The 19,320-nt window shown below is 40.2% G+C and overlaps 1 protein-coding gene across 1 annotated transcript; it reads left to right on the top strand.

Moving 5' to 3' along the window:
* Positions 1–505: 505 nt before the first annotated feature.
* nol10 (nucleolar protein 10) lies at positions 506–17,647 on the top strand. Its single transcript, XM_080871383.1, has 21 exons — positions 506–650; positions 1,748–1,793; positions 1,890–1,988; positions 3,104–3,181; positions 3,266–3,303; positions 3,417–3,553; positions 3,971–4,036; positions 4,139–4,199; positions 4,689–4,774; positions 4,981–5,059; positions 5,479–5,628; positions 5,733–5,799; positions 7,069–7,121; positions 11,203–11,329; positions 12,887–12,966; positions 13,080–13,178; positions 13,811–13,903; positions 14,047–14,223; positions 15,794–16,110; positions 16,321–16,423; positions 16,891–17,647. Exons 1-21 carry the CDS (start codon positions 585–587, stop codon positions 17,029–17,031), a joined length of 2,163 nt encoding a protein of 720 aa, XP_080727509.1. The 5' UTR covers positions 506–584; the 3' UTR covers positions 17,032–17,647.
* The last annotated feature ends 1,673 nt before the right edge of the window (positions 17,648–19,320 follow it).

Raw genomic sequence — 19,320 nt, 5'->3', positions numbered from 1 at the left:
CATAACAGGGCAGCAAAATACAGGAGAATGTGACTGGGCTTTCTCTTTCTTTTGAATCCAGCAGTTTGTTATTTACCAACAACAAACAGGAAGAACCCTTTCGCTATACGCTATTGTTTTATTTATTTAAAAGGGACAGTGAAGTTTAACAAAGTCCAATTACAAAACACAAAACTGATGTAACGCACATAAGTTTATAGCTATTGCTAATTTTCAACCATTGTCCCTTGTTGGGCTTACAATCACAATACATACATTATACAATTATAATGCTCTGTTTTTGTTTTGTTGTCTATTTTTAACTAAAGTTAAACTACATTTTAAATTAAACACAGCTAGTTAAAACAGGTATATGATACATACAAAAAATAACTATATATGTGTATTAAATAGTGAAAAACAACGTAGCTAACTGGTCGTTTTTCAACCTCTCGGAACTTTGTGTAGTCTGTGCAGTTTCTACTCGGACCCAGTTTCTCTAAACTCACTTCCACTTCCTGTTTTTGCTCCTCTAGTAGCAACGTGGGTTCAGCACAGCTCACCGGTGTGTAGCAGCAGCATCAGTGTTATGCTCTCGTTCTACAATGCAGGTTTCCAGCGTGAATGATGTCAAAATTTACAATTTAAGCTACGGGAAGTCTCTTCCAGAGGTAAGAAGCACACTTCCTGCTCCTGATGTCCTTCATGTCATACCTGTGAAGTTACTGCTTACCTTCACCATAGCCGGCTAACCAAGCTAGCCGTAAGATGAGTGTTCTTAACACTGTATTAATGAAATGTCATAGCTGGATTCATACTTATTAACACCGCCATTTAATGAAATTATTCATATAAATAAATGGAAAAAATCTGCCGCTGCTTGGAAGAGGTTCACTGACGTAGATGAGGTCATACTCCGAAGATTTAATCAAAGTTTATCTGTATTTACAGCAGCGATAGTTGTTATTATTTGGGTATTATCACGGATCAAAGGTCTAACATTTCAGATACTACATGAGAATTGGGTAAAACGTTAAAATGTCTATTTAGCAGTTACAAACTTTATTTATAGGCATCTTTCAGGCAGGTTAGTGCAGATCAATGTGCTCCACAGACACAGTAAAATGTGGTAAAACTGAGCAAATGATAAATTAAAAAGACAAAAGATCATAATATAAAATAAAATGCTCATTAATTAAGGGAGCCTGTTGAAACGGTTAATGTATCTGATTAGGATGCTTTCTGCATACGATGAATAAAGTCCACCTTTAGTCTTCTTTTAAGTTTTCTTCTACATGTTGAGAACAAAATACAGCCGGACCACCTCAACCAGGAATCAGTAAAAGACAAGGAATACAACTGAGATGTTGGTGTTGTCCAAGTGGTGATGTCAAGCTCATTCGGAGAAAAACAGAATTTTGAGATAACTAACTGCTCTTTTTTTTTTAAGGTGATTAAGTCCATACATATGCTTCTTTCCATATTCAAAACAGCCGCGTCCTTGTGTTTTCTTTTTTCAATTTCTGACAGTCTGCTCGCTGAGACAGATTCTCTATTAAAGGGTTACCGTTGATGTCACCTGACAGTTGCGGCTCCATTTGAGAGCTTTCTTACTGTTGACCCTGTTTACTATTTAGGTTACCTTTTTTACCTTCTATGTAGCTTTATTTTTGTGACCTGCCATCAAACTAAGAGAAGAGGAAGCAGTTGTGTTGTTGAATGTTATTCTTTATGCTAAATCCTGATCACCTTTGTGTTGTTAACACAGTGGCTGTCGGACAGGAAGAAGAGACAGTTGCAAAAGAAAGATGTCGGTGAGTTGACAGCTATAATTACAGTTTCACACACAGATTGATTTCCTTCTAAATGTTTGTCTTTACTCACACGCTTCTGTTCTTTGCATTACTCAGAAATTCAGCGCAGGATTGAACTCATCCAGGACTTTGAGATGCCCACAGTGTGCACCTCCATCAAAGTGTCCCGGGATGGTCAGTTCATCCTGGCAGCAGGTAAAAGATATAAAGCTATATTTCCACCTAAAAGTCTTTTATTCTCAAAACTCTGGAATAACTCTAGAAGTCCATGAATTTATCAGAGTCAATCAAAATCAGAATACTTAATTAATCTCTGAGGAAAGTATGTAGTTAAAAGCTTTCTTCAGACCGTTGTTAGTCTGCAGTTCTTAAACAATTCTTAGGCAAATTAATTGGCTTCATATAGAAAAATAAAACAAAAACAAAAGCTTCGGTCTTTACTAGTCATCCTTGTCTAAAGCTGTGTCTTGATTTCAGAGCTGTCGGAGCAGAGAGCATTAATTTCACATTCTGAAAAAGCTCAGCTGAGCTAGCGCACTTTAGGTAGCAGATTTCTCTGATATTGCAATAAACGTAACAGTGCTCTGCTCAAGTTGCAGTGCCATGATAGTAACGAGCAGTTTCTGCATCACACTGAAATCCCTGAATAAAGCATTTTTTGTTGCTAACTGACAGACATGCTCCTGTAGCAGAGGCACACATCCTGCAGAAACTGAGCAAGGAGCCTAAACCACTTGCACAAATAAGGAAAAAGGTGGCCAAAGTGATGGTTACAGTAAAAGGGCAAGGTTGGCAAACAGCACTCGATGACAAAGCTGATGTCAAATTGATATCACACCTGCCATTTCTGCATGTTGTGCACCTCTCGATTTTATAACCTGGTGTGTTGTGACATTGCTGTGAAAGCTGGCAGCGCCGTGAGTGTACCATTGTGTCAGTTTTTACTACCATTTTAATAATACATCAGTACAGATAGTCAGAGATTCGTACGTTTTGCAGGGGGAGATGTTGCAATTGTTAGAAAACATGGGACTTTGTGGAAACTGTATGTGTGAGTCTTAATTTGAAATTTAACAATGTTAATTTTAAAAAAAAGCCTATTTACCATGAGGCAGGTTGAAAGTTAAAAAGTTAAAGTGATCATCTTGTCTTTTTAGTATCCTTATAACTATTGTCACAGCCAAAGGTGCCAGAGGATCATTACATCTCCCAAGTTCACGCAGCAGAACCATCACTTAGTGTCATCTTAAAGTAATACTGCCCGAGTCCAGGGATGCCTACAGGATCAAATCTTTTTTTTTTTGTTCTAGGCACTTACAAACCAAGGATTCGCTGCTATGACACCTACCAGCTGTCCCTGAAGTTTGAGCGCTGTCTAGATTCAGATGGTAAGTTTTTAGACTCCGGCTTTGCTCAGCTCCGATTACTGGACAGTGACTAAATTTCATTATTGTCTTTTCTTCCTCTGAAAGTCGTGGCCTTTGACATCCTGTCTGACGACTACTCCAAGGTGCGGGCGGCCCTTTTATTTTGACATGTTGAGTTTTTTCAGCATTTTTAAATTCTGATAGTTCAAAACTCACTCTGCTTTTTTGTTTGTTTTTGTCATTCTTCTCTGTGCAGTTGGTGTTTCTGCACTGTGACCGCCATGTAGAATTTCACTCTCAACATGGACACTACTACAAGACTCGTATTCCCAAGTTTGGTCGGGACTTTTCCTACCACTATCCCTCCTGTGATCTCTACTTTGTGGGGGCGAGGTGAGAACACAGTCGGATTAAGAGTCCTCGGGTGCATGATATAGCAGTCAGCTAGCAAAGTTAAAGCATTAATAGGGTTCAGCATTTGCAAAAATCCACTACTTTGTCTGTAAAAGAGCAATTTAACATATAATAGAAGGCAGGAAGTCCTCAGACATGCCAAGAATCCCCGAGTTAGTTTGTGCAGGAGAGTGGACAAAAGCACCTAGAAGGGGGTGAAGGTACGCATGTTACTTGTGAGTTTAAAGTGCCGAGTGCAATGTTTGTCTTCCCTGTTACACCAGAGCTTTTTGCTTTACAGTGATGATAAAAGATTTAGTGGTAAAAATGTATATCAAAATATAAATCTGGCAGTTTTAGGGTATTTTTATTTATTTCTGTCTCTCAATTAATTAGTGTGGTTGTTTTCACTTTCAGTTCAGAGGTTTTCAGACTGAACTTGGAGCAGGGACGTTTCCTTAACTCTCTTCAGACTGATGCTGTGTAAGTGTTTTCTGCTTCAGTGAAAAGGTTTTATGTGTGTCGGTACTAACGATATTAACTCCTCAGCCAATCTTTGTTTTTTTCCCTGGACTTCTCAAACAGGGAGAACAACGTGTGCGATATCAACCCCATCCACCATTTGTTTGCCACAGGATCCTCTGAGGTAAGTGTGAAACGGTGACTGTCTCCTTTTAATGCTAATATAAGGTTGTTATTATTTAGTTGTTTATATTGTTTTTGCACTTTACATAATCGGTTCTCATTGTGCCACCAGTGCTTGGGCTTACTTACATTATGTGTTTCTCTTTTCAAGAGGTCACTAGCTACAGTAGAAAAATTAGCTCCATACTGAATAATGTATTAATTTTTTTCCCTTTTGAATTTCTCAGCGGTAGATCTTTCTCTTCTCGCCTCTGCTCGGTATTGTTTGTTAAAAAGAATCACACACCAGCTGGGCTGACAAAAATAAGTGTTTCACATGATTTCTGGGTGTTAAAGTTCAAATCGTTGCCTCTCACATAAAATTTAGAGCTGCCTACGGAAGAACTTGCCTATTATAGCTTTTCAATAGTTTTAAAGTTGTTTAGTTAATTAGAAAAGCTCAGATTTTCACTTGTGCGACTCTCTGACTTTTCTTCTGCCGGCTCACCAGGGACGGGTCGAGTGCTGGGACCCCAGAGTCCGTAACCGTGTGGGCAAGCTGGACTGTGCCCTGAGTAGCCTCGCCGAAGGAACAGAGTAAGGAGCAAACTGTCACGCTCAGAAAGCTGATCTCAGCCTGACGACGCATATGCAGCCACATGGCACTTTTCACCACAGCCTGCATGAAAACCATGCTGCAAGCTATGTGTCATTATGGCATAAAACACAAATATCCAGCTTCTTATCCTGTTTCTGTGTGTTTTACCCCATCTTTAAATGGTATTCTCTGGAACTGTCGACAGAGTTCAAGCTCTGCCGTCCATCAGTGCGCTGAAGTTTAACAGCTCCCTCACCATGGCGGTCGGCACCACCACTGGTCAGGTGAGCCTAAACATTCATGTTACCAGAAGGATAGCTTCTTTTTCTTTATCTATGTTATTGCTAATCTCAAAACAGCATTTTCTGTTGAACAGCAGTCAAAAATCACCTTACAGTTCTGTGGCTGCATTCTTCTCTGCTTCTTTTGTGTTTGTTTGTTGTTGTGAGCTGTCAGCTCCCCACAGGCTGCGAAGTTACTGTGACTAATCAGCTGACAATTAGGTGGCTGATGTCATGCAGTTTGCTAACAAGTTAACGCAAGTTCAGTTTTCAGTATAAGGTCAAGGGATGAGCTTTTGGTTAATCATGTAGATGCTTTCTCATGCCTTTAATTGCACTTCTCTTTGTTTTGGTTTTTACATTTGGCAGACAGCTTCATCCAGGATTCTGACAGCTCTCTTTACCTTTCTGATCTCTTGCAGGTGCTGCTGTATGACCTGCGCTCCAGTCAGCCGCTTCTAGTCAAAGATCACCTATACAACCTGCCAATCAACTCCCTCAACTTCCACAATCAGCTGGACTTGGTTGTGTCTTCTGACTCCAAGATCATAAAAATCTGGAACAAAGACACTGTAAGTAACAGCCATCAGTTACAGATCATTGCGCTTTCACTATGTGGATCACAAGAAACTCATGCTCACTCTCATCTTTCATCCATCTTATATCTTTTCCACAGGGAAAGTTGTTCTCCTCCATACAGCCTCAGACCAACATCAACGGTGTTTGCGTCTACCCAAATTCAGGTGAGAATTAAGTTGTGGAAGCTGGAAACAAAGTTTGAGGAGAGCAGTCGCAGAACATCAAGAATGCATCTGCTTGACCACTACATGAACCAACACTGCAGATGTAGCACTGCAGAAATATTCAATAGGATGTTTCCCACATAGAGTCTAACTGTGGCTGCAGCTGTGAGCTGTGGAGGGTGGTCAATGTCAGTTCAGTTCAAGGTGCTTTATTAAGCTTCAGGATTTCCAATTAAGCAAGAATGATGCGATTATTTTAATATTTAATTTGATATAATGATTAATTATATGCGTGTGCTGCTTTCATATAGCGGTGAACTTGCTGTCCTCCGTGTCTCCATTTCTGTTCCCTCTTTGATCTCTTAAAGTTTTTTTTCTGGTTTGATCAAGCGTTCGGCATCTGAAAAAAATTACTTTTATCATTATCCACTTGCATGACCTGTTGATTTTTAACTAGCAGCTGTATACAGATCAACCTCATTGCCCCAGCTATATTTACTTTAATTTGAAGTTATCCTCCCTAACTCCACTCCTTGCATTCTTAATATTACAATATCAGATAACTGCACATAAATATGCAGCAGTGATACGTTCTTGAACTCCTGATCGATTGTTATCGGGAGTCGGGTTTAAGGTGCTGTGCTTTTCATTAAATTAATACAAATGTATAAAATTCACAGGTGGTGGTGGGTGGGTGGCTTAAGCTTTGGCTGTCTTTTAATATGCCTGCAGGTATATTAAAATACAGCCAAAGCTTAAACCCATCTAGAAACCCACTGAAGCAAAAACATTGTGGAAACTCTGCAGTGTGTTGAAGCGCAACCAGCAGCTTTTATGCATGACTAAATAGGCCTATGAATGAAACAGTAATGATTCCTGTAAGTTAAGCTGGTATTTAAAACGAGAGTTTTTTGTGCAGCTCCACCTCTGGGTGGCGCCATCTTATTGTAGAGCTCCCACACTTTTACTGTGTGATAGGCAGTGTGTACAAGGGGAATAAAACCTCAGATTTTTCTATAACTTATAGTGATGTTCTCTAAAGCTGTTGAAAAGCAGCACCAGCTTCTTGAGTTTCTTCTGTTTTTGTTCATTTTCGCTGCCTGAATGTTTTTTTTAACTCTTCATTATTAGAGCAGAAATGGGTTTTGCCATTACGATATGAAAATTCAGATCCCAGACAGTCTTTCATATACCAGTGCTGAAGGAACTTGACCTATAAATTACTAGATGAGGTTTTAACTGTTGCTCTGCTCTCTGGTTCATGAGCAGGTATGCTCTTCACTGCCAATGAAGATCCCAAGATGAACACGTTCTACATCCCAGTGAGTACAGAGACATTTATATTCTCATACACCAGTCACATTTATATTTACAGTACACCAAAGAATGATTCATGTTGCAGCTTTTCACACAGCTTTGCAATGCAAGGTCACCTTTAGGAGCTGGCCAAAGAGTGCGCACGTGCCATTTGTTTTCTGTCACCGAGCGAGTCATTGTCAACCCTGTGGGGCGGGGATGAACTGCAGGTGTGACACACAATGATGTGAAAAATAAGAAGAAGCAAACACGAGTTTGTTGATGGTGTTTTTGCTGGTTTATAAAAATCCTGATGTGAGGCCTGTTAACTTTTTCCCAGCTTCAATAGTGAAGCATGCCTGAAAAGCATGGGATCAGACTTCTCACGAGGCCTCTGCTTAATGAGTAATTGTCCCTATCAACAGTCTGTTCTGGAACTGATATGATCTTACCTCATGTGATATTGTCAGTGCATGCACGCGCATCTGTGGATGCGTGTGTGTGCATATGTGTGTACAGTCAACTAGGGTTTGCTTTGTGTAAATGGGTTCTTTCCAGCCCTGATTTCCATGCATGTGGTAAACTTTGGTCCTTTTGTCCTATGAGAAAAGGTGAGTCTGTCATTGTTTGAACATACAAGCCGAAAACCTTACCTGATTTAAAATTAGCCGACCTCCCATTCAGTATCATCTTCTAAGGCATGTCCCGACATTTTCCAGGACAGTTGCTGTTTTTAGACAGCACCATGGAAGTCCTGTTTTGACCTCTTATACTGAGCGCTCTGTGATTTCACCACGAATCCCAAACTTGGGCAGAGAGCAACTGGCCCAAAGTTCATATCAAATATCATCCATGGTAATGAGAGCTAGCTCTCTAGTCAAGGAAGAGTCTTTCTACTGCAACTCTGCAGTAGAAAGAGAGCACTCATTGGAAGCGATCAGTTTGTTTTGTTTTTTTGCCCACACCAACACAATCTTTGCTCACCACCTAACAATTTTGCCCCCTCAATATCATGATCTGGCTCATGGAAGTCAACAGAGGAGATATAATATGTACATAAATGCAGACATGCGAGAGGCTACTTGTGATCACACCTGTCAGCTGCTCAGGCCAGGGAAGTGATGCTGAAATCACTTGATTTCTTAAAGAGGTGGTATTGCAGAAAAGTTGGACCTGTAGCTGATTTGGAAGAAAATCTTAAAGTAGACTAAAACATAATTGAAAAAGATCATATTACATGTGATTTTTGGTGTTGACATGTTTATGAAAAAGCAGATCTGAGTCACAGATTAGCAAACATTAGAAACAAATGGTTGTTTTCTTTAAAAGCTCATTTCAACACTTTTCCTATTTCCCAGGATTTAACAGTAGAATGCTGTTGGTGTGACTTCAGGGCATTTTCAACCAAACTGACATTTTCTGAACCAAAAAGGGTTCTCGTCTCCACATGTGACCCCTGATGATCTCTGTTAGCTTTGTTAGCTCAGGAGTGATGTGACTAAACAATGACAGGGACACTGGACTTTGACCTCAGTGGTGTGACATCATCGGACTTCGAATCAGTTACTCCTTACTCAGCATTTCGATCAGCGTTCTCCAGTCGAAATATTTGAACTTTGAGAACTCGGTCACTACAAAGTGAAGAAGACGTGCCTTCAGTTTATTGAAGCAAGCCATGATATAAACAGATGACTGAGTTTGAAATGTACACGTGACAAAAGCAGAAAATGAAAGTAAGCATTTGGTATGATCATCCTTGTAATTCCACACAGCCTGCACACTCAGCTTTCTTCAGTTCTTTCTTGTACATTCTTTAAGTAGTTTTCAGGAGGAGTTCTCCAGACTTCTTGAAGGATATTCAAAGCTCTTCTTTGGATGTTGGCTGTCTTTTGTTCTGCTCTCTGTCAAGATGATCTCACACTACTTTAATAATTTCGAGTTCTGGGCTCTGCGGTGAACAGTCTGTGACTGATAGCTTTCCCTTGTGTATTTTCCTATCCTAGCAGTTGTTTTACTGCACTGGCAGTGTGTTTGGGATAGTTGTCATGATGAAGGTTGAAGCTGTTGCCAATCAGACACTTCTTAGACGGTTGCATGGTGGATTAAAATCTGATGGTACTTTATTGTGTTCATAATTCCTTAAATTTTGATCAGATTTCTAACTGATAAAAAGCCCCAAACCACAATCATCAAAGATGGTGACAATCACCAACTCCCACCTAACCGCCTCCATAGATATTTACAACTAACTTTCTTTCTTTCTTTCTTTCTTTCTTTCTTTCTTTCTTTCTTTTAGATTTGTTACTTGTTTTGTCCTCAACTTGTCTGGTTTCATCATTCCTTTTAAGAAAATTACAAAAACTGTTATCTTTTTACATTTTTTGTAGATTCTACTAAAGACATGGAAACAAACAATGTGTTTTTACAACAGGCTGCTAAAAACCAAAGTACACAAAGATAGTTTACTTTGGTTCTTTGTCTGTTATGTGTAGACACACCACTGAATCATCATTTGAGTTACATGCCTTTTTTATGCTTGAATGATTCATAGGTCAGTGTTAAGTAGCTTATAAATCAACAAAACACTCCTCTGAATATGATAAGTCACAAGGACTGCACTGAAAATCGGTGAAAAAAAAGCCTAAATTAAAAAAAAAAGAAAGTCTGGCTCCCTGGAAGCAAAATGTAAAGAAATGAAGTGTGGCTCAATTTTTTGCACAGTAGTGAATGTCAGAGTGTGACAGATTTAAGTGTCTGCATTAGATGGTGAGCGTGGGGCTCTGGGCAGATATGTGCGCCTGCAAATATTCTTTTGTGATGTGTGGATTTTTCCTCAAAAGTGCTACAATACAGTGCATCACTATGCACTATACACTTTAAGCTGATCACAAAAAAAGCAGGACTGTGCATCTGCGGTATCTGCAGCTGTCCCCATTGTATACTTTAAAAGCTGTTTCCTGTTGGGTGTTTTGCATGTTTGCCTAAAAATAACTGCAAAGAATAATCAGGTCTTATTTGTAAACCCTTACTGACCTGAAGCTCTTTAGGTTGTTCGTAATGTTAGTTGTCTACATTTGAGAAAGTAGAGAATGGTGCCCAGTGAATTTTCGAGTGGTCACATGTGTTTGCTGGTCACCATTATGCTGTCCTGGCTGGAAGCAAATTTAACCTTAAGTTATATAATATCTTCAAGAAAACCTCAGTTTTCTCAACTCTGGTGTCACACTTTCTGTTTTATGTTATGGCTTATGAGCTGGTTCATAGTAAAAGAGTTCTGCAAGTTAGTGACAGTACTGCCAATTTCCACTTTTTGGATACCAGGAAGTTTTACCTAACAGGGGGGTGTCTGGTGTTTGGACCCTGAGACTTGTACTACAACCAACATATATGCTTTAACTAACATCAGCTTTAACTGATTGTCTTCAAAATCAATGTTTATGAAAACTTTACTGAGAAATGCTTGGAACAGAGGTTCTGTGGTGGAGACACATAAATCCATCTTCATGGGAGTCACAAGCTAGTCTACGTCTACTGCTGGTCCCAAACTCAAATAATTGACAAAGCTGTCTCCGTAAGGGCATCCAATGTAAAATTGGTGCCAAATCAATGTGCGTGTCCACACGCTGTGGCAACCCCTTGGGGTAAGAAGGAAGCAGCTGGTTCTTAGTGCTTTTCTATTCTAGTGGAGCACCGATTCATACACTTTTTTTCCTATACCCAAGTCCTTTCTGTCTAACATTTAAACAAGTTCATATTCTGATGACCAATTTGGGTTTCTTGGGTGATTTTTTCTTCTTCTTCTTCTTCTTCTTCTTCTTCTTCTTCTTCTTCTTCTTCTTCTTCTTCTTTACTTTTGTGAACACACAAAAGGATTGTTTTTAAAACTACATACTCAAAAAGCGATTTCTCGACCTTTTGCTACTCTGCATTTCCTGTATCACCAGTGTTGCATTGCAAGTCGTTACAATTCCCTGAAAACCCTTAAGGACATTTATTTTCTGCTGTAATGGAAACATGACCTGGCTGAGTTTTTTTCTAACAACAAACAGTACTCAACAGTCTAAATCTGAACCAAGCGGGTGGATGTGTTTTTGTGTGTGTGTTTAGGCTCTGGGCCCAGCACCTCGATGGTGCTCCTTCCTAGACAACCTAACAGAGGAGCTGGAGGAGAGCCCGGAGAGCACGGTGTATGATGACTACAAGTTTGTCACTCGGAAGGACCTGGAAAATCTGGGTGAGACCTCATTACCTTAATTGTACCTCATGAAACTGCAGAGCACTTGGAGTAAATCAGCCCAAATTTGAGCACTTTTAAAGCAAAAAAAAAATCCTCAATCTAAGTGTGCAATTTTTGCTTTGGCTCTTTTGGTTAGAAAGCAAAGAGAGCTCAAGAGATCTTTACACAAAGAGTGACTTTAATACCAGCCCTGATAGTTATATCCAAAACTATGAATCAGTGTGAGCCACTTCGCTGCCTAGGGGGGTTAGTTTGAGTGGCTAGACTGTCTAAGTAGAGGCCACGGGAATGATTGAAATGCTTTAGGTAAGAGAAGTAGGGTGTAGGGGTAAGAGAGGGGGAGCATGAAGGGTCAAAGGAGTGGATATTGGATGGGTTGAATGAACACTGGAATGCAGGCTCAGCAGGAAAGAGATCAAATGACAAGAAGTAGAAAGATGATTGGCTGATGTGTGATAAAAGAAGAGGAGGGAGTAGGCAGGGGAACAGCACTGTTGGTATACAGGAGCCATGTAATGCGGCCCTGTTATGTAACATGTCCATATTGAGTACAGCACACTTGTGAAAGTTTCTGAGAAGAGCAAGTTCCTCATCATTCAGCTTGTAAGAGTGTGTCCTTGTCTACACACGCTATTACACACTTCCTGTGATGGCCCATCACAGGAAGTGTGTAATAAAAAAGTTGCACACCTTAAAAGTTGCACAAATACTCCCATCATGGGAGTATTTGTGCAACTTTTAAGGTGAAGTCAGGCGTGGAAAGAAGGTCAATATTGACCATTTCCATATTCATTTACTCACACGTTCACTGGGGTCTGAAAAATTTATTGAGAAGTCTTGAAATGTGACAAAACCAAAGTTTTTAGATATATAATTTTATGAAGTAAAAATATGTTAATGTTTAAAAAAGGACTAAAGTGCAGATCTGTTGTAATCGTAATACAGAATAGTATAGAGGTAGGTCACAAAGATTTTTGCAGTTCATCCTGAAGGGAAGATGAATGTGTGAAATTCGATCCAGTACCTGAGACATTTCACTGATCCACAAACAGTCACCTCTCGTTAGGAGAAGGGGAAAGCACGAAAGCCCTCATCTTACTACATTTAGAGCCAGTCAGTGTTACAAATCTTAAGACGGATGGGGACGGGAGGAATAGATGTATATCTTAACCAGTGTTTAGGTAAACAGGTATTGTTGTTGTAAACAAATTTAAATTTTCTGGTTTGCTTTTCTTTTTTCTTTTCTTCTCACGTTCAATAAAATCATTTGGGTTCATCTTCTGGGCACCATGAACGTGTATTTACTGAAAGATTTCATACTAAACCACAAAGTTTCTCCTCTTGATGGTGACACAGGAAGTCAGTCAGTGACACACGTCATTAGAATTTATTCTCTGGTTACTGTCAATGTCTCAGTCGCATTATGTGGCAATCAGTATATGGAATATCGGTAGACATATTTTTTAGCGTTACATTTAGTAGATGTATAACTACAGCAGATTGTATTTGCAAAAAATGTGTGTGTTTATTTATTTTTTTTAATTTCATGGCCAGGTTTGACTCACCTGATCGGATCATCCCTCCTGAGAGCTTACATGCACGGTTTCTTCATGGACATAAGACTTTATCATAAGGTATCATCCTTTTTGTGTACATCTCAGACTTTTGTCAGGACTTGTTCAATTCAAACTGATCCTAACGTGACACACTAAACCTAAACTGCAAATGTTTATTTGCTTGGCCGTAGGTTAAAGGTATGGTCAATCCTTTTGCGTACGAGGAATATCGCAAGGATAAGATTCGCCAGAAGATCGAGGAGGCCCGAACACAGAGAGTTCAGGTTAAGGTGAGAGTTTAGTTTTTCTGCTAGTTGCTATGGAAATGTCAGGTCTCATTTTACTGGCTTTTTCATGTTCAGTACTGAAACATCATAGTTAGAAGATGAATCAACAATCAGCATTTGCTGTCTAAGAAACAGCTATAGCCTCTGAATTTCATTATGGTCGAGCAAACATTCAGATTTAAGTCCATTTAGTCCATATTTGACTGGTTTGGTGCAACAGCTGTAGCAGAATAAACATAATTCATCTCCTTCTTACAATGTCAGCGTGTGACTCCTGTGACAGTCTGTGTTTATCTTTTCCCTCCATGCCCTCATACAACACTTTTCTGTGTAGTATTTATTATGATCAATCTGTTTTTGAAAATATGACCTGAATAAATAAGATTCAGAGCTAAAAATCCCGATAACCTGTTGAATCAGCTACATAAAAAGAATTCCACAGAGTTAAAATACCCATTAAACTGGATTGTACTGGATTGAAGTTCAAAACTTTACTCACATCCTGTCACACTAAGTGCAAAAGCTAATAAATGGTAGGTTAATTTGAGGAATGTGTGATTCACTCTTCAAACTGATTGGATCATTTTCTCTCCGTTCTCGTGTGTGCTAAGTACAATTTGTTCTCTCTGAAACAGAAACTGCCGAAGGTGAACAAGGAGTTAGCTCTTAAACTGATGGAGGAGGGTGATGACGAAGCAGAGGTGGTTTCCAGGAAAAAGAAGGGCAAGGTAGAAAAACAAGATTACAACATCAATGTTTTTGATTAATTGTGAATGTACACGGTGTATTCAGAGATCATAATGTTCTTCCAGGCAGCTTCGTAGAATTCATGACGTAATGTTCCTCTTTGTTGACTTTTTCCAAACCGCAGGCTCTCCCCAGCATCCTGGGAGACGACCGTTTCAAGGTGATGTTCGAAAACTCAGACTACCAGGTGGATGAGCAGAGCGAGGAGTTCCGCCTGCTCAACCCCATCGTCTCCAAAGTCGGCCAGAAAAGGAAGAAGAAGCTGCGGCTGCTAGCTCAGCAGGCTGCTGTTTCCGAGCAGGTAAAATGGTTTCCAAGCAGGTAAACGACACAGTGTTTTACTGCACGAGCAGGTAACACTGCATCGTTTTACTGAGATGGCCTGTTGTGTGTGGAGGCCATGGAATTCAAAGTTTTTTTTGACCAGTTCCTATTTTAGTTTTTACCCCTCAGCCATAAAAGGCTGGCAATAGCCCATCAGTCAGGTGGGTGTGCAACACTGACACCCAAATTTGTGGATGCGATAACTTGAGAATGAAGCAACCTAGGAGTTTCAAGCACCACAGGTGCATCTACTAAAAATTTAAACGAGTCTGAGTCTCGGTGACCTTGACCTTAAGGTTAGCGGGCAGGTTTTTTTGCAAATTTTGTGAAAATGATAACTCGAAAACAAGGTGATGTAGGATTTCAAAATTCATAACTTGGGTACATTTACTAGGAGGCTGAGGGTACCACTGGCCACCGCCAGTATTTTCTAACTCTGGCTTACCAATTATTTATGTTCACAATAAAAGTTTAACTATTTAACAACATTATTTCTAAAATAGGTTAAAGGGCTTTTTTGCACAGTTACCAAGTGTTGATCTATAACTGTGTTAAATATATTCCTCACTTTAAGGATGTCAGCATTTGGCTCAACTTAAAAAAACGGTGTCCTAATTTGTTAAAATAAAATAAATGAAAAGGACCTTTTATTTATGATCAACTGGTTTCTCCCTGCCCTGCTCTCAGTCTCATTATGATTACATCTTAATACTCATGGAGAGAAATAAGACAAAAACAGCTAAAGAGTTCATTGATTGGAGGATAACACATATACACACATATGTAACAGAAAACACAAAAGCGAGGGAGTGATTGCAGTTACATTTAAACCCCCCAAGCATCCAAAGAAGAACAATTGTTTGTTGTAGGTGTAAAATACCTTAATAGCCCTGAACCTTTACTGTTAGCTTCCTCAATGCCATGTTGGCTCTCTTACTGATGACATGAGGCAATGTAAAGACACAACATAGACCTGCATGCATAATTAGAGCTTTTAGAGCAGCAATGGGACTGATATCAATTTCAACTACTCACTGGTCATATGCCATGTTTACACAGGTTCAGGTGGTTGTCATATCTCGTTTGTTTCAATCTGCACCACAGAAATGTGGTTCAAACTCTTACAGAAGTGCTTGAGAGCCGAAAGGATGGGCTAATCAGATGGGCACAAAATCAGATACAGCTATGGCTAATTTGGTGTGCAACAATGGACGATCAGCTGAAAAACCAGCTGATCCCAGTCACCAGCAGACTGGTGTATGTGCAGTGTTCAGGCCTTTTAGAAAGCAAGTATGTGCTGAAACTTTTGCACAAAAGAAAAAGGGGGGGTGTAACTAAACAGTGGCTTTTCAGATTTATTTCCATTATTAGAACCAGCGCATTACTAATCCCTCTGGACATGATCACATGTTTTTCTGTTGTTTACAAGCCTCACTGAGCCAGCTGTGTATACACGTGCTGTGTTTTCTTGATATATTGGAAGATGAGGGCCCAGGAAGCAGATCACATCAGTGATTTTTTTGTTGCTCTGCTTCATCTCCCTGCAGGTGCCTGAAGATAACGACGAGGAGCCAGAGGGGCGAGCCAGCTCCGAGGAGGAGAGCTCTGACGATGACAAAAGCTGGGTGGAGGAGGTGAGGGAGCAGCGGAGGTTGCTTCGGCAGGAGGACAGAGACCGCCGGCGGCAGGAGAGGAAGGACGCAGACCGCAACACTGTCCTTGTGGAGAGGGAGCAGAACGGAGGAGAAGAATGCTCAAATGTGGCTGAGAGCAAGAAGACGAGTCAGCCGCAGTTTTATCAGATCAAAGCTGGCGAGGAGTTCAGAAGTTTTAATGACATGGCCCGCAAGCAGAAACTACAGAAGTATGTCTTTGGAAATGTACCCTGTGTTACATGACTTATTGTTTGAGACACTCTTTGAAACCCAAATTGCTTCAGGGTTTGCAGCTGTTAAAGGCAGAGAATCACCCCACCTGTAAAGTATTAATAGTCTGTGTCCTAACGCTTTATGACAACGCTCTGTCTGTACTGTTTTGTATATTGTGCCTGACGATCATGCGTTCCTTCTTCTAGGACTTCTCTGGAGGAGCGGCTAAAGTTAGAGGAGCACTCCGAAACCAGTGGCACGGCTGACACCGCAGTGGGCAGCAAACAGCTGACCTTCACTCTCAAAAAGGTACACTGCTTACTTAATCATCACAATCCCTCACAAAGGAGCAAATAATGGAGACACTTATGATGTCTCCAGGATCCAGAACTTAAATCTGGAAAATGTTCATAAGATGAAGGTTTTTTTTAAAAAAAAGAGAGATTTAACCACTGACTCTATACATTTATCTCCCAGTGAGATAAATGTATAAATGTAAGGTTACTTGGATAATCCTTAAGAAGAACAATCCCTCTCCTCAATTGAGCATTACTTAATGTCAAATTCGCCCATGTCTGGATGACATTTCGCTGGTCTGAAGTCATCTCATTGTCAGACAAAGCAAGCTAAAGCGCTTTTAGAGAAAATGCAGAGAGGATTGTTGGTATATGATTGGTTCTTCACCTTAAACAAGTCAGTAAATACATCATCAATCTGCAGGTAGAATCGCAGCACTTGCATTTGTTTAACATCCATCCTCCTGTCCTCCTCTGCAGTCGGAGCAGCAGAAGAAGCAGCAGCAAGCGGAGCGGGAGCACCACGAAGAGAGGAAGAAGCTGAGGCGCTCCGCCGGACACTTGAGCAGCATCAGGGGCCGCGGGAGAGGCTGGGGCGGCAGAGGACGAGGCCGCCATTGACTGACGCCTAACTGGCAGAAACCTTGCCCTGAAGTCAGAGTTGAATAGTTTGTTCCATTAACTCAGCTCTGGCAGTCGTCTTCAAGAGTAGAAGTATTGTACTGACTTTAAGCTTTTAATCAGTGGTGGGAAGGCTGGAGACGTGCTGCAGAGACTGGTACTGCTGCACAGACGAGCCCGTCCCTCTCCTGGGTGGTCTGGGTCATGTGTTTACCTGTTCTCTGCTAATTCAGAGCATATTAAAAAAAGAGAGATTACCCATGTCGCTGTCTGTATGAATATAATGCCAGGCCATTATCCATAAGTACCCTGACTGCATATATTTTAGCAGGAGGGCCCAGGAGAAATTAAACACAGAGAGCTGAGAGGACTTGGCATGTAGCTGCTTTCTGTGGCGTCGTTTCTTAAAGTGGCTCCGTGGTGGAGCCTGCTTCAGCTAAAGAAGAATGGAATGTGTGGAATGAAAATGTAATTGTTTTTTTATTAATGCAGAAACATTGTTAAGCCAACACTGAATTAGAAACATTTGTACTACATTATATTATATTTGGTACATTTGCCTGTCTCCATTGTTTTTACTGTTGAAAATCAAAATATAAAATAATCTGCCAGAATATTGGAGCCTCCCTCCTTTGCAGCAGATCACTCCCTACTTGTGTGAGAGAAGAGGAGAACAAATGAATGAGGAGACCTTCTTCCCCTTCCCCAAATACAACTGCAGTTCTTGGAAACTGGAGGCCTTCCCATCAGTCCTTCCCATCCTCCAACCTGCTGATGGTGTGAACCCCCTCTATTCCAGCAGTGGCTCTTTTCAAATGTGAAAGGGGGCTGTTTTCTGCACTCGGCGTGGTAACCCCAACCATTTGATGTTACCACGCCTCTGCACCACAATCCATCAGGTTTGTGACAGCGTGGATAGTATCTCATGCAGGAGAAATCCATTTCAGACACATACTTCACCCTGAAAAGTTGCTGCAGAAGCCTCATAATCTGTACTCTGTATAGACGAATAGTTTAAAATGAACAAAATGTAAGTGAGAAAAAATACACCTAAACATTAATATTGTATTTACATGATTAAACGTAACATGGGGATTTTGTTATTAAACAAAGATAACCTGAGTTATCTCAGTCCTTTATTTATCCAGGTAAAAAAAATCCCATTGAGATTAAAAATCTAATTTCCAAGAGAGACCTGGCATCATGGCAACAAAAGTCAAAATACAAATACCACATAAGTATATAACATTTAAAACAAATACAATATTATGTACAAATGTGAAAAATAAAATAACAGATCAAATTAAGAGTGACTTTAAGAACAAAAGTAAAAGAGTTATTTTCTTGTTCCTTTAATGGACTTAAACTCCCTCAAGGTAACCAATTCTGATCATTTCAGTTCCTTCTGCAGATTATTCCAGGAAGCAGGGGCAGCGTATTTAAAAGCCGTATTTAATACAATCAATTGTATGATATTGTGAGAACGAAGGCTGTATTGGTTGTGGTTTTTACACATATAAACACATAAATAAGATGGAACCAGCCCAAGGAGAGATTTATAGATAAAGATCAACCAATGGGAGAATCTTCGAATATGCAAAGATGGACATTTAGCAGCAGCATACAAAGAACAATGATGTACACGATTTCCATAACCAGTAATAAAACGTACAGCACAATGGTACACAGTATCCAGCCTCTTTAGGTAGTGGGCGGATGCATTCATTAAAAGCAGGTCACCATAATCTAATAAAGATAAAAAAGTTGCATGAATCAAATGTTTTCTTACTTGGAGGGAGAAACAGGATTGATTTCTAAAAACACAACTGCACAAAGTGCAGTTTTTAAATGAAGTTTTCATTTTCTAAGGGAAAAAAAAAACATCCAAACCTACCTGGCCCTGTGTGAAAAAAGTAACTGTCCTCTAAACCTAATAACTGGTTGTTTCACCGTTGGCAGCAAGAACTGCAATCAAGCGTTTGCGATAAACTGGCACTGAGTCTTTCACATGGCTGTGGAGGAGTTTTGGCTCACTGTTGCATGACCCTAAACATCCTTTTTAAGGTCAAACCAAAGCACCTCAATCACTGCTCCTGCATAACTCAAGTGCAGTTGAACTTTAGGGTAGGAGTTCTCAGGGATCATCAAGATGTTTTTGGCAAATATGACAGAAACTTTTGTGTCCTTTGTGGTCAGCAGTGGTTTTCTCCTTGGAACTTTCCCATGGGTGCCATTTTCGACCAGTCTCTCTTTTCTTGTTGAACCGTGAACACTGACCCTAACTGAAGC

This window comes from Rhamphochromis sp. 'chilingali' (assembly GCF_963969265.1).
Source record: "Rhamphochromis sp. 'chilingali' genome assembly, chromosome: 21".
NCBI classification, from domain to species: Eukaryota; Metazoa; Chordata; class Actinopteri; order Cichliformes; family Cichlidae; genus Rhamphochromis; species Rhamphochromis sp. 'chilingali'.
Note: the sequence above shows the minus strand (reverse complement) of the source record. Positions and strands in the feature narration are given on the sequence as shown.

Bases quoted from the DNA above. Each gene is read 5' to 3' on its own strand.
- nol10 (XM_080871383.1), top strand. From the start codon at position 585: ATGCAGGTTTCCAGCGTGAATGATGTCAAAATTTACAATTTAAGCTAC. The intron at 651-1,747 runs GTAAGAAGCACA...TTGTTAACACAG, and splicing joins ACGGGAAGTCTCTTCCAGAG to TGGCTGTCGGACAGGAAGAA. The intron at 16,424-16,890 runs GTACACTGCTTA...CCTCCTCTGCAG, and splicing joins TGACCTTCACTCTCAAAAAG to TCGGAGCAGCAGAAGAAGCA.